This window comes from Thalassophryne amazonica, chromosome 23 (assembly GCF_902500255.1).
Source record: "Thalassophryne amazonica chromosome 23, fThaAma1.1, whole genome shotgun sequence".
In the NCBI taxonomy this organism is placed as follows: Eukaryota; Metazoa; Chordata; class Actinopteri; order Batrachoidiformes; family Batrachoididae; genus Thalassophryne; species Thalassophryne amazonica.
The window spans coordinates 26,935,908-26,951,368 of record NC_047125.1 but is presented as its reverse complement, the minus strand read 5'-3'; the positions used below and the strand labels follow the sequence as shown (position 1 = coordinate 26,951,368).

The 15,461-nt window shown below is 40.2% G+C and overlaps 1 protein-coding gene and 2 long non-coding RNA genes across 3 annotated transcripts in view; 2 read left to right on the top strand and 1 right to left on the bottom strand.

Moving 5' to 3' along the window:
• Positions 1 to 492: 492 nt before the first annotated feature.
• Positions 493 to 4,432, top strand: LOC117505508. The gene is made up of 3 exons (XR_004559093.1): positions 493 to 550; positions 2,793 to 2,882; positions 3,346 to 4,432. It is a non-coding gene; the product is annotated as an uncharacterized LOC117505508 (long non-coding RNA).
• Positions 4,433 to 6,395: 1,963 nt separating this feature from the next.
• Positions 6,396 to 15,461, bottom strand: part of LOC117505467 (oocyte zinc finger protein XlCOF22-like) — a 29,396-nt gene continuing 20,330 nt past the window's right edge. Inside the window, exons 3-8 of the mRNA XM_034165131.1 lie at positions 15,167 to 15,434; positions 12,746 to 12,866; positions 11,597 to 11,721; positions 11,279 to 11,520; positions 10,427 to 10,503; positions 6,396 to 7,833 (exon numbers count right to left, since the gene is read on the bottom strand). Of these exons, the coding sequence (XP_034021022.1) occupies positions 6,501 to 7,833; positions 10,427 to 10,503; positions 11,279 to 11,520; positions 11,597 to 11,721; positions 12,746 to 12,866; positions 15,167 to 15,401 (2,133 nt within the window). The 5' untranslated portion in view covers positions 15,402 to 15,434 and the 3' untranslated portion in view covers positions 6,396 to 6,500. The remainder of the gene's footprint in view (positions 7,834 to 10,426; positions 10,504 to 11,278; positions 11,521 to 11,596; positions 11,722 to 12,745; positions 12,867 to 15,166; positions 15,435 to 15,461) is intronic.
• Positions 10,628 to 11,522, top strand: LOC117505510. Its single transcript, XR_004559095.1, has 2 exons — positions 10,628 to 11,116; positions 11,285 to 11,522. It is a non-coding gene; the product is annotated as an uncharacterized LOC117505510 (long non-coding RNA).

The following is a 15,461-nucleotide window of genomic DNA, read 5'->3' as shown; positions in this document are numbered from 1 at the left end:
CGCCTGTCGGTTGCGTCATTCGCCTGTGGGCAGGCTTTGAGTGAGCACTGGTCCACCCCTCTCGTCGTCGTTTCATTGCGAGGAAATGGCGGAATGATTTGGGCTTTTTTTCCATCAGAATTTTTTCAGAAACTGTTAGAGACAGGCAGCTGGAAACCATGCGAAAAATTTATCTGGCTTTCGGTGAAAATTTTACGGGCTTCACAGAGAATAAGGAGTGTTACTACAGCTTTAAGGACTGCCCACAATGGCACACGGCGCTCCGAGCCGCCATCGAGAGGCAGAAACCACCACCTCATTTCTAAACGGATGGCTGTGTGGAGCCGGGACCGTCGTGTGCAATTTCTCTGGTTATCACAAGAGCTGGACATCAGCCATTTTCCGGCAGATTTCACTTTTAACAAGAGATTTTGTCATGGAAAGCCACGCGGAGGCTTCGCGTGTCACGACCGATTCGCTGATGAAGCGAGACAAAGGAACACCTCCATTTCAGAGTGTTAAAGGACAAGTTGGGACATGCCTATCTCGGCTTTCAGTGCTTACCAGTCGAGTGAGTATAAGAAATTGTGGAGAGCTGGTCATGTCCCAACTTATGGGGTTTTGTCAGTGCCCTTGACAAAGATAATTTAAGCTTCTGTGATGGCAGGAGTAAAAGTACATTGAGAATTTTATAGGAACATGAATTTGCATTTAAAAATAAAAACAACTCACAGCCACATTCTGCACACATTACAAAGGTATTGTTGTGAAAGAACAGAGTACAGGTGTTGGGCTGGTGTGCCTCCGGTCCTGACCGGTCCCCAACAGAGGATGTGTGGATAATTTTGAAAAGAAATTTGTAGCAATGACAGTGTCGTACTGTAGCATTCCTTATGAATTTGCTTTATTTGTCATTGTACTTACAATAATGAGATTTTCATATAACCCATGTGAATTACAGTTAGGCAGAATCCAACCACTAGGAACAGTGGGCAGCCACAGTCCGGCACTCGGACACCAACTCCAGATGTAGAGACTCTGCCTTTGTCAGAGACAAAGGAGCAGACCCGAAATAAATATTTTTTTTTAATTGTTCAGATGTGTTTTCAGGAATAATGGAACAAAATAACACCTGAAACACTTTACACATCTTGTAAGTGTTGTGAGAAGAAATGACAACATTACAAAATGGTAAATGCTTTTGTGTCTCAACTTTTGTTGGAATGTGTTGCCTTTTTTCTGGTCTGTTAACTTCTTTCTGATTTGTGGTTGTATGATCATCTTGTAAGTCTCCACATGAAACAAGCATACGAGGTCTGTTAGACAGTAAACCGACCCTTTTATTATTTTTTTTTTAACTATATGGATTTGAATGACGTGCGATTACACCAATTATGCTTGAACCCTCGTGCGCATGCGTGAGTTTTTTCACGCGTGTCGGTGACATCATTTCCCTGTGGGCAGGCCTTGATTGAGATGTGGTCCCGCCCTCTCAGCTGAATTCCTTTGTTTCACACACTGCTCGAGACGGCGCACGTTGCTTTATCAACATTTTTCTGGACCTGTGAGGAATATCTGACTGGACACTATTCGAGAAATTAAGCTGGTTTTCGGTGAAAAGTTTAACGGCTGATGAGAGATTAGGGGGTGTTTCTGTCGGTGTAAAGACTTCCCACGGAGCGGGACGTCGTGCAGCGTTTCCAGGCACCGTCGTCGGCCTGTTTCGACCTGAAAACATCCTAATTTAAGGCTTAATTCACCCAGGACGTCGTGAGAGAACAGAGAAGATTCAGAAGAGGCCGGCATGAGGACTTTATGCGGACATTCCACTGTTTAAGGACATTTTTTAATGAGACGTGCACGCAAATTCGCCGAGTCGTTTCCGTGACGACTCGGCAAATCTGTGTGCGCCGCGACAGGAAAAACACCTCCGTGTTGAAAACCATTTGTAAAATTCAGGCGGCTTTTGATGGATTTCAACAAGTGAGTAACTGAGAAATTGTTTAACAGCTGGGCATGTTCCAACTTGTCCGTTAAGGTTTCCAACGGAGGTGTTTTTCCTGTCGCGACCCCCCGCGGTCGGGTCCGGCCCGACATGCGACTCTGCCCGCACGTTCTTTCATTACAAAATGTCCGTTAACAATGGAATGTCCAAATAAACTCCTCATGCCGACTTCTTCTGAAAGTTCTCTGTTCTCTGACGACTTACTGGGTCAGAGCCTGAAATGTGGAAGTTTTCAACTTGAAACGGCGAGACGCTGCCGCCTTGAAGCGCAGATCGCCATCAGGCGCTGTGGGCCGTCCTTAAAGCGACAGTTACAGACCAAAATCTCTCATCAGCTGTTAAAATTTTTACCAAAAACCAGCTGAATTTATCGAATGGTGTCCACTCAGTTGTGCCTTACAGTTTTTGAAAAAATGTTATCAAACAAAGCAGCAGTCTGAGCCATTCCTAAACAATGAAAAAACGTCGAGAGGGTGGCGACTCCTCACTCAAAGACTGCCCACAGGCGAATGACGTAACCGACAGGCGTGAAAAAACTCTTGCATGCCCACGAGGGTTCAAGCATGTCTGATGTAATCACACGTGATTCAAATCCATATGGTTTTTGAAAAAATAATAAGGTCTGATACTTTTCTAATAGACCTCGTATAACGTGAAATCACTAAAATTTGATGAACCAGATCAATTTTAAAGAAAGTTTGTCTTGTTTATTTAAGAAACTTGTAATTACACTCACATTACATTGTCTGCGGCTTGGTGTCAGGTGGAAGGTCAAGTCCTCCATGTTTTTTTTATGTCTGTCTTCCAGAGCTGTGTCTCTTCTCGCAGACGACGCAGATCTGTCAGCTCTCAATATGACGGAAACTCAGCGTTACTCACCTTGACCTGGACTAATTAGGTAATTAGACACAATGGTGCTGCTGACTGGTTAAATTAGAGTTTAAAGAGATCAATAAGTCTCCACTCAGACCACGAGTTCTGGAAGGAACAATCATTCTTATTGAGACCAATGAGAAGTCAACAATAATGACATAAAGTCAACCTCACATACAAAAAATAAAAAGCCTTGTCTGGGTAACATAGTCACTTCATCAAGCATCTGTAACTAACACAGGGTTAGTTACAGTCAAGATTCAGAATAACTCAAGATAACTAGACAGAACTTGTTTCTATCAAGTCTACATGGTTTCAACAGAACAGGTACAGTGGTATCAAGAAAAGCTCCAGATGGGGATTCATTTTCATTAAAAATCAAATAACAGAAAATTTCGTCAAACGTCACAGAACCAAGTCAACTGTAAATATAAATGTGAACCAGTTAATTGGTAACTAACTGTAATTTGGTGTGTTTGTCTTCCCAGGTGGTGTTTGTGACTCTGGTTGATGGCCAAATGGGCCTTCTGAGTAATTGCTGGAGGTTTCAACATGCTGATCACAAGCTTGATGTCCAAATTCATTTTGATTTTGTTTTGTTTGGGGTCTCTCTGGTTGTGATGGGGTTCATTTAGTCAAATTTAATGTTTGTGAGGTATAGCACCACTCTGTTACTGTTCATCAACATGGTTTTATTGTTGCTGTTGAGACATGTAGTCCTGTACAGGACTAGAGTAGACTGGATCAGTCTAGATGAAGTCTTGTATCCAAGGACACAGACAGCATAAAGTAGATACACGTGAAATCAAATATCTGTCTGTGTGCATTAGTTGTAAAATTAAAACTTAATGCCTGTGATAATTAATGGTTGTGGGAAAATCTGATTGTATTCTTATAATAACCTACTTGTTTTTATTGGAACAATAGTGTTTTCCAAAAAATCAGTTTCATTCATGTAATCTTGAATACTTTTTTCCATGTGACAATAAAATCAGTCAAGCAGCAAAATTCTGAGTTCTTTATATAATTGTGCTGTTATTCTCGAAATTTCACAAATTTCACAAACTTTTTCTTTTAAAAATATATTGTTTGTTTTTGTTCATTGTAAATTCAGAATCACTGCTAAAAATTTTACCTTTTTTTTATTTGTCCTTGTAAGTTTAATAAATGAGCTTCCTGTATTGACAAAATAATAATTTACAGACAGGAGGATTATCTCTTCAATCACATAAAAATTACTTTTTCCTTCAGTACATTTTCTGTGTAAATTTTTAGAACTGAAATTTCTCAGGATTTTATCACAATTTCTTGTTTTTCTTTTAGTTTTATTTAACCTTTTTCTTTTTTAGCATCAATATGTTTTCATTAATGCCTTTCAACTTTATTCCTGTAATTTTTACATTTTTATATAAGTAAAAGTTATATTTATACTCTTAGTTTTAGCTTGTGAAACTGTTATTGATGCTTTTCCATGTAAATAACTTAATTTCAGAATGTTGTGGATCTTCTAAAATTTCAGCTCCATTATTTTATTTAATACATACTGTCAATCCTTTTCACTTCTCTTGTTCAAATTGGGGTCACTACCACAGATCCCAGGTGGATCTTCCTGTTTTGGCAAAATTTAATGCCATATGCCATTCCTGATGCAGCTCTACGTTACATGGAGACTGGCCAGGCGTGGCCTTGACCCAGGTACCTTTTGCACTGGAAATCTGTGCACTTAACCACTTGGTTGGTCACTTTTTGAAATACATAAAGTTTTTTTTGTGTGTGTGTGTGAAAAACTCTATAATTTTTCCATCTTATCAAAATCTATGAATTTTTTCCAGTGTAATTTGGCGTTCCTCGGGAACACGTTCTGGCTATGCAATAATCCTTTAATGCGTATGTATTTGCAAAATTGAATAAATAGAATTTGGTACCTCTGTTTTGCTAAAATAAAATATAAACAACACTCAAAATGTTATTAATTAAAAATGTACAAAATGAAATGAGGTTTCTTCAGTTTTCAAACTTTTTTCCTTTAAGAAAAAAATCTTACACTTTTACATTAAATAATTACCTTTATGCTTTAAAAAAATGAGTGTGTCTTAACTTTCTTTAAATAAAAATGTCCCCTTTAACTTTTGTTTGATCCCATACTATCTATGTATGTATATATATATATATATATATATATATATATATAAAGAAGGAAAAAAGGCTTTTATAAAGGACAGAAATGCATGATTTTTTTTTTATTTTTGGCATGTAGAGCTTTGACCTCCCGGTATTAATGGATAAAATTTCTGATTTTGAGAGTTACATGGTTTGTTTTAAGATATGAACGTTTCCCAGAAGGGTGGAATTTTTCTTCTCTTCTGCTTCAAAAGTATTTAAAATTTATTTTTATTGTCATATTTCAATTTTATACAAAAAAAAAAATTTAATGAAATTGGGAGCGGGCGTCGTCAGTTGACGTTTTTCCCCTCCTGCTTCTTAGGTGGCGATAATGAGCCAACGGGTTTGCCACCCGCCAATAAAGTTCACCAGAGAAAGAGCCTGAGTTCAAAAGGAGGACGGTTTCGGCTGTTTTTGCCGAGTCACTGAATCTGATGCTGCATGTTTTACTGGGATAATAGAGATTCCGTGGACAGTGTCGGGAACATGTCCAAAGAGGAATCCGGCAACGAGAAACTGGCCACAGTTGCCCGGGAAATCTGAGCGGTTGTGGAAAAAAACCGTAGCCGGTTACGAAGAGGAGGCTTCTGGTTTCAGAGAGGAGATCGACCGGCAGAGGAGACAGCTGGAGGTTTTCCAGCCAAAAGTCAAACTGGAGACACCCGGTTTGTGGATGCCAAGCAGGTTTCTGAAAAGCCTACAGTAAAATTATTTGTGCTTAACGCTGTTGGATTAAAATATTAGGAGTGGAGTGATGCATCACATACACATTCAGCATCATTATATGGGTGATTCTTTAACTGCGGGCACTATTGGCCTTGTAAATGTAATTTCCACCACACCATTGCCTTACAATATAAAGCGCCTTGGGGCAAATGTTTGTTGTGATTTGGCGCTATATACATGTGCTCTGATGTCACTGTTTATCTCCATAGAAACTACCCAAATAATCTTTCATACAAACTGTTTAAAGGGACATTACAGTGTTGTGGAAATTACGGCAATAGTGTGGGACAACTACATTTTGTTTAAAAAAAAATCACAACAGTTGTATGACATTGAATACCCCAATTATGTTTTGATTATTTTACTGATATTTTATTGAGATATTTTAAAACATTAGAAAAAAAACCGTTTCTTTACCATTCATTTTTATCATTGAAGATCAAAAGTCTGGGTGTGGGACAAGCACAAAATGGCAATATTTGCATATAATGATGCTGAAAAAAGGTGAAAAAGTCATCATAGACTACTAGAACAAATTTCTTAACACACTTTCATTGTAAAGATAACTATAAAAGTGTGAAATTTCCCCTTTTTTCTGTTTTTCATACAATATGATCAAAAGACATAAGTGCCCGTAGTCTAAGAATCACCCACATGCGAGAGCAGGAGTTTGTAGTTCGACATTTTTGCATCTGTTCATTTCTGTAAGTGGATCTTCACGGGTCTGATTTGCAGAGATTTCCTTCTGCTGCGTTCAACAAAGATTACTTTGCACTTCTTCCTCTTGAGAGGACTTGAACTCATCTGCCACCTGATGGGTCTTCATGTGAGATTTCAGACAGTGGCTCTGCGTAAAGGCTTTGTCACACAGCGTACACTGATAAGGTCTTTCCCCATTGTGGGTCCTCATGTGGACAGTCAGGTGTTCCCGGCGAGCAACACCTTTGCCACAAACGCCACAGAAGAACAGTTTTACACCAGTATGAGTCATCATGTGGCCTTTCAAATTACTCTTGTTTTTAAAACTACGACCACATTCGGTGCAGCTGTATGGTGTCTCCCCGCTGTGGACACGCATATGAATGCTTAGCGCCCCTTTGGTTAAGCAGCCCTGATCACACACCTTGCAGACGTACGGCCTCTCTTTGGTGTGCGTTTTTATGTGAACGTTGAGACAGCTCTTCGCAACAAAGGTTTTGCAGCAAACGTGGCACAGGTAAGTTCTGTCTCTGGCCGTGTGGATCTTTGCGTGGTCCCTTAACGTCTGCTGAATCTTAAAATGCTTCCCGCAAACTTGACAGCCATACCGTCTTTCCTCTTTGTGAGTCGCCTGGTGGCGTAATAAAGACTTGCGGTCGTAGACAGATATGCCGCAAATGATGCAGTGGAACCGTTCTTTGTCCGTGTGGAGCTTACGGTGAGCTTTGAGCTGGGATGTTAGGCCAAAGGATTTCTGACAAACCTCACATTTGTGAGGTTTGTCAGTTACATGCACCCATTGGTGAGTGCGCAACATGGACTTGCAAGAAAAGGCTTTCTGGCAAACATCACATTTGTGCAGCCTGTCTCCGGTGTGCACGGTGATGTGTTGGGTGAGGCTTTTACTCTGGGAGAAAGACTTTCCACAGTAGGAGCACTCATACATTTTTTGATAAGTTTTAAGATGCTCGACCAACTCATCCTCAGATTGGAAATGTACTCCACACACTCCACAAAGACGTTCAGGTTCGCCGATGTGATTCCTGGCATGTTTGACTAAACTACCCATGAACTTGTAGAAAACGCCACAGATTTTGCAGTGAATTTTTGTTTTATCCGTCAACACTCTCTTGGCTCCCTTTGAGTCCAGGATGCTCGATGACTGCAGGACAGAATCACTTCGCTTGTTGTCCCTCAGGTCTGGTTTCCAGTCATCGTTTCCTTTACATGACCCCTCCCCACCGTCTTCGCTATCGTCCATGCAAGTCTCAGTGTTCTCCATCAGGTCTGACAGATCATCATCGCCTCCATTACTGAGGTCTTCTGTTTCCATGACTTCTTGCTTTTGTGATGTTGAGGTTTGGTCAACTCCATTATCTTCCGCACTGCTGTAGAAACCACAAGCAGAAATGAAGGATTACTTCACAAGTTAAACATACAGACTCCTTCAGGTCATTCTGGATTCATACTTTAAACCCTTGCTGTCTTCATCATGCAAGTAATTGTGTACTGACAAAACTGCAAACAAAATGATTACAATGAAAGTTGAGCATGCAACTGAAGTAGAGAAGCTTGAATCTTCGACTGGACTGGGTTGCTTGACGTGAGGACGTTTCGCTTCAAATCACAGAAGCTTCCTCAGCTTAAATTCTTGCTCTGGTAGTCTGACTTCTGTCTTGACTCTTGTAGAGAAGAATAAACCAGAAGCCAACAAAAGCTGGAGTTTTTTACCTAACCAGACCCCTCCTACCGAGAGGCCGACTGCTATAGGCTAGTGACTAAACAATAGCTCTAATTAGCACCTATTTGTGCTCTAGTTAGCACTCTTCTAATGATGGGATGGAAGCCTCCCCTGATGGCTCCCTTGACGACTCTCCTGATGACGTGAATGATTCATTACCATGAACAAAAGACTGAAACTGCTTTGACCTGAGTACCCCATTGTAAACGGGACAAAGCATGTCTGAGACCCGCCCCCCGGTTAAGGCTGGGTTTCAACTGTTTTACAAAGAATGCTTCCTTGACACCTCTCTCAAACCATTTCTTCTCTCTCAACTCACAACTGCAGAGGGAAGGGCTAAAGAACAACAACTTGTACGGAAAGCCCTCACAGTATGTGGGTACCCACGATGGTCCCTGGACAAAGTGCAGAAGTCCCAGAAAACAAAGAGACCAGATAGACAGGAGACGGAGACAAGAAGAGTGTCTCTCCCTTATTTAGCAGGAGTAGGGGAAAAACTACAGAGGATCTTCAGACAGCACAAAATCCCAGTTTACTTTAAACCGGTTAACACCTTGAGACAGAAATTAGTTCACCCTAAGGACAGGATCCCTAGTTACAAACAGAGCAATGTAGTGTATTATATCAGATGTCAGGAAAACTGTAATGAAGACTACATAGGTGAGACTAAGCAACCTTTAAACAAGAGGCTATACCAGCACCGCAGAGAGGTCGCCAGTGGACCTGTCTGCAGTTCATCTCCACCTGAAAGACACCAACCACACGTTTGAGGACAAGGAAGTTAAAATCTTAGCCAGAGAGAAGAAATGGTTTGAGAGAGGTGTCAAGGAAGCATTCTTTGTAAAACAGTTGAAACCCAGCCTTAACCGGGGGGCGGGTCTCAGACATGCTTTGTCCCCTGTTTACAATGGGGTACTCAGGTCAAAGCAGTTTCAGTCTTTTGTTCATGGTAATGAATCATTCACGTCATCAGGAGAGTTGTCAAGGGAGCCATCAGGGGAGGCTTCCATCCCATCATTAGGAGAGTGCTAACTAGAGCACAATAGGTGCTAATTAGAGCTATTGTTTAGTCACTAGCCTATAGCAGTCGGCCTCTCGGTAGGAGGGGTCTGGTTAGGTTAAAAACTCCAGCTTTTGTTGGCTTCTGGTTTATTCTTCTCTACAAGAGTCAAGACAGAAGTCAGACTACCAGAGCAAGAATTTTAGCTGAGGAAGCTTCTGTGATTTGAAGCGAAACGTCCTCACGTCAAGCAACCCAGTCCAGTCGAAGATTCAAGCTTCTCTACTATGGAAACCACCTGGACAACTGAGAGCCTACACAGAAACATGCAACTGAAGGTACAAATTTTAGCTGATTAACTGATTCCATCTGCTCAAAGTGATATTAATCAGTAAAATCACCTGGTGGAGTCAGTGGCTGCAAAGAAAACCTGCACCCTCATGGCTCTTTCTGGAACAGGTTGCCTACCCCTGTTGTAGACTGTGTTTTAAAAGGGGTAATACAGTGCAGTTTTAAGCACGCCCCAGTGAGAAATCATTTTGTTTCCGATGGGGTTGCAGTCGGAATCCAAACAGAAATTACTAAATCATTCTTAAAACTGCCATACATTACCCCATTTGACAATATTACTTTTAATTAGAGACAGAAATGTCCTAGAATGCATTAATCTGCATAATAAGTCTTGTTTACGAGATGTCGCCTGGTTTTAGGATCCACTGCACACCACAGCATGTACTGTTACTTAAAATAAGGACTTTTAAATTAAAAAAATAGGCAAGCTGGGGACAAAAAAAGAAGTGTTTGGAAACATACTGCATGTTGTTCATGCAGTGCAGTCCATGTTAACACATTTTGGACAAAAGAAATCAGATGCAGATTGCTGGTCCACTGTATTGAAATGTGAATGCGTTTGATTTACTTTGGCTCAGCTCTTTAATTTGAGGGATTTTTGTTCATTGTTGTAGTTTACTTTTAATATTGTCATTTTTTTATTTGAGTTTATTTTGCTAGTGTTTTTGTTCCTGGGAAATAAACAGTTATTATTAATGAAGGCTTGAATTGTTCTTATTTTATACATTTAGGTATATAGGTTGCATTGGAGTACAAGTCACAGGACCTCCCAAACTACAAGGGGGAATATGACTCATACTCTGGAAAATACAGTAAAATACAGTAAATTTACATATGTCATCAAAATATTCCAGTCAGCATTTGAAATAAATAGATACTTTTTTATTACCTTGCACAGAGTCCAGTGTCATCATTTTTCTGCAGGGCAGACCACGAAAACGGCTCCTCGGTGACATCGCTGTTTTTCTGGGAAAAGGGAACGTCTTCCTTGGTGCTGTGAGTGTCCTCTGTTGTGGCCTGTCAGTTTTTTTTTTTTTTTTTTTTAAAGTTGTGATGCAACTCCAGTTAGTAACCTTTCACACATTTTCTTTAGAAGTTATTCAAAGTTTAAAAAAATAAAAAAAATAAATAAAATAAAAAATAGGCAGATGAGGTGAATCTGATCTGAGATGTTTGTATAGTATATTTGGAGATCAGCTGTGGTAAATTAATTTGACATGACTCGCTAAAGATAAAAAGCTTGTACAGCTTGGAGAGTTTGTTTACAGGTGCAGATCTGGAAAAGGATCCAAATCCTTTATGCCCCATTGGCCGAGCCGATGAGCCCACTGGGAAGCATCAATCACACCTCTAACAAGAGCCAACCCCATGGGAGGGATGACCAAAAACTGTGGAAATCGGAGAACATTCCAGAAAGAAAACCTTGATTGCAACATTCCACCGACCACGATTTCATAATGGAGAGGTCAGCTGGAAGCTTCTCGTCACTGAGACACGAGTGCTGGTTGTTCTTCGAGAAGGTTCCCCAAAATCCATTGAGTTCTCAGTCACCTAGTCTCATGTGCAGCTCCAAAAACAGGTATTTATTTCCAAAAAGCTTTCATTTAATTTCTTACCAATTTTATATCACTTAAATCTTGAATTGTTCCTAATTCACCTCATTCAAAACAGGGAGAACGCAGTACATGTTAGCTTTTTTTGTCAAGAAACTGTAGAGTTTTTAACAAAATTGAACTACTACCTTCAGCCGAATGTAGATGAACGGGTTTCCTGTTCCGGTGGACGTGGTGGACCTTCTGATCTCCTCTGGTGTCAGGATACTCAGTTTCAAAGGTTGCAGGTTCCTGTTGCTGTCGGGTGTGAAGATGTCAAAATGTTGACCTCCAGCCAGCTGAGGGAAGGTGGACCTCAGCAGGCCTAGGAATTCTGCCTCCTGCAGGCCACGAGGACACTGTAGCTCTTGCACCAGGGATGTCTTCAACACTGACAAAGAAATTCGGCCTGTGGTTTACAGAGTTAACGGCACATTCCATCATGGACAGATGAGCTTTAAGCTTACCGTTCTTTGGAAGGATACTGGACTGTGGGTTTTCCAGAATGCAGACCCTGAGGGCTACATGGTTCACAACCAGATTTGTCCGACATTGGCCTTGTTTTGTTTTCTTACTCGTACGCTTCAAAGACCTGCAAATAAAGATTAGCAGTTTGTAACACAACAGACACTGAACGAATGAAAACTGATTTTATGGCAACATCCATTTCTTTAATTGTGTGCTACGGAAGCTAAAACGCAGCTAAATGTTACCCATTTGTTCACATTTCTTCAAACCGCATTCATGATACAGTATATTACAAATATTCAAAGGGGCAGAACATTTTTGGAAACTTTTGATGGGATGTTAAGCTCTGGGATATTGGACTTTTCCATATTAGGTTATTGGATATTTTAGCTTTTTATTTATTTATTTTTTTAAGTGACCAATATTCCAAGTTGGAAACATTCCATGGGAATTGATGAGAATTAACTACAAATACTGGGTAATTTATGCAAACTATCATATATAAACATTTTGTTTGTTCATAAGAAGGCATGCGGCAAACAAATCTAATACAAACTTTTTTCAAATAATATTTATTCTTGAGTACAAGTTTAATTAATTATTTCATTGAACAAAAACAACAAAGCCATGAATGTTGAATGAAAACATTCACTACACTTCCCCCCCCCACCATACAGTAATATGCAGTGCACGCAAGGGGTGTGGTCTTAATAGCCCTGCAGTGAACAGTGTCCTGTGTACATGTGACTGAGGAATGCACAGTGCAAGGCAGAAATTCCAACTGTATTTCCATTTAATCTGGTTGTTACAGGCCAACATGCAACTTGCAACTCTGTACTTTATTCGCAAATATTCCTGCAAAAAGTTTCCAACTTCATAAATTCACAGAATTTTACAACTGTAATTACAAATGAACATGTATGAGTCCAACGGGAAGAATGTTTGCATGAGTTGAAAGGTGGAATGTTCGATCTTTCGATGAATGACGGAATGTCAAATCAAGTGGGTCACATGAGGTTTTTGACAGTCAGTCTGGTCAAAGTCAACACAACAAAGACAAGAAAAGGGAAAGTGGAGAAGATGAGGCACCACGATTGTAAACAGGATGACTTTTCATTGTGACAGTTTCATTGAGTTTGCTTCACAACCTGGAAGGTGTTTGATAATCCGGATCCTTTTTGGCATCTCGACTTTGTCTGGAGTTCAGTGCCGATTGCTCCTCATCTTCCTCACTGCAGAAGAGACTCTGAATCCCAGTGTCCTCCACACCTGCACACAAGAACAACATGATGGGTGGGCAAAAGTTTTAGTGAATTGATGCCTGCCCTCAGTTTCTTAACAAAACAAACAAAAAAAATAAATCAAAACTTTAAAAAAAGCTGCCATCTTACAAATTAAAACGGCATCTATTCAAGATAAACTGCTTCAAATTTGGTGAAATGTTGATAAACAATCAACAAAAACAGCAAGTTTGCATTGCTGATGTAGTATACCACATAACTCAGCCACCTGCTGGACAGATCAGGGATTGTTGTAGAGGATAATCAACAACAATTCAACAACTTATATTGGTACGTAGCATCTCTCTCACTGGTCGATACATGTTATGTGATCATGAGGCTATGTACTTGTATTGGACACGTATTTGCTATTCATACGTGGATTCATAAACCGTGTTAACCCCAACCATAACAAAGCTGTGCTATCTATTGATCCATGAAGTAGGACATCCATGACATTGATCATGTAACCCGCATAGCAATGCGTTCTCCATTTTTTTCATGAGTGAAAACAAAGTGAACTTTTGTGTGTTGTAGCAGTTCAGATGATATTGGAGCTGTCGCTGGCTGTACAGCCAATTTAAGAAAAAAAAAATTGGGGCCTAAAGCAATTGACATTTTTCTGCTGAGCACAAAGTAACACTATCAACGGTTTATAATAACTGCACTCACATTTATTGGGTTAGACACGCCCACTTGTAAAACAAACATAGCGTAGCACAAGTATGGCCAATACAACTCAGATTTCAAGCTTTCATTCAGACTTGTTGAATCAATAATAGCCGGATCTCTAATCAGAAGCAGTGGGCCAACAATTTATTCAGCAACCTCCATCAAAGTTATTTAAAGATGTCAATCATGATGCACCTTTCTACTGATTAAAGTCGCTAAGTGGGACTCGTGTCTGTTGTGGGCAAGAAATGAGAATCATCTGCCATTTCATGCCGTGCAATTTTTATTAGTTCCTCAATAACGTGCCTTTTTCCACCGGGGGCAACCCACAACAGTTCTTTTCACCGGTTCGTAAGATGAAGTTATGATCCCTCATGTAAAGGAAAAACAATAACGATAATATCCTTTGTGCGTCATTTGTGTGGAACATGACTGATTAAGCTCCATTACTCCAAATTAGAGACACTCCCTCTCTGCTCTACTTGCTTCTGCTGCTCTTCCAGTCCAGTTCTGAATGTCTAGGGACGAGACAATCTCCCGATCGAGGCCTGCATGCGCATTCCATCGATGCATGTTTATTGTTGTGCACAGTGTGCAGAGGATTCCCCACAAAGATCACTTTTTTCATTGTTGCAGTGGGGTATTTTCCATGGAATTCCTTGTAATGATGTAGGCAGGAAGTTCCTTTTTGACCTCGTTTTTGTCCGGTTCAATTCTGCCGTTTCTTTCTTGTACTTCGTTCGTGCCGAAATTTTGCTCAACTTTACCAATTGTGAAAACCACGCTCGGCTTTACAGCACTCATTCAAAGGTAAGTAGCCCTAAAATATATTTGTCGACATAATGATGAAGTTTCATGACAATCCGATATTGAGAACGTGGTTTTTGAGAATGCGAAAATGACTGCATAATTGATAGATAGGAAAAGATATACAGATTATATTTTTAGACTAAAATTACTATAACTTCCTTATTTCTTAACCAGTCTTGACAATCTTGGTGTCAATTTCTTTGTTTTTTTTTTTCATGCTCTATCAAATGCATCTGTAAAAAGAACAATTTATGGACTCTCATTTTTTTTGTCTTGTCCCTAGAATGTCCAGGTGTTCACTTGCTTTGGGCTGTCTGCTGGGGCATGTTTCAAGCCCAGTTGCCTTAGAAACTAACAAATACAAACCTCTCTTACTACAAGAAAACAACAGTAACATTATCATGACGGCACACTGTTTACTAACTCCTCACCACCAAAATGATCCTGCTACTGATAGCTCATTTTACAAGTGAAAGCTCTCCATTTCTGTTTAAATTTGCAAAGTCCCCAACCACATGAAAGCATGTGTGAAACACACATTTCACCAAGTGAGAAATGGCGTCCCTGTTGCCATGACAATCACACAACAATGACATCATGCTATCTTCCTCTGTCACTTCCATAATCTTATGCATAACGCAGTTTGATAATGAAATGTTGGTAATCACTGCCAGATTTTTAGGTATATATCTGCAGATAAATCGGTAAAAAAAAAAATAAAAAACTCCCAAATATCGTATCAGCCTCCCTTTAAAAAAAAAAATCCACATCGGTCGCAGACCAACACACAATGTAATATGCGCCGACCTCGTGTCTCCAGTTTGACTTTTGGCTGGAAAGCCTCCAGCTGTCTCCTCTGCCGGTCGATCTCCTCTCTGAAGCCCGAAGCCTCCTCCTCGTAACCGGCTACGATTCTTTCCACAACCGCTAAGATTTCCCGGGCGGCTGTAGCCAGTTTCTCTTTGACGATTTCTCTCAGTATGTCCGCTTTGGACATGTTCCCGACATTGTCCACGGAGTCTCTGTTCTCCCAGTAAAACATGCTGCATTTACTTCTAAAAAAACAAACAAACACCTTTTTGGAAAAATTTTACACGTTTGC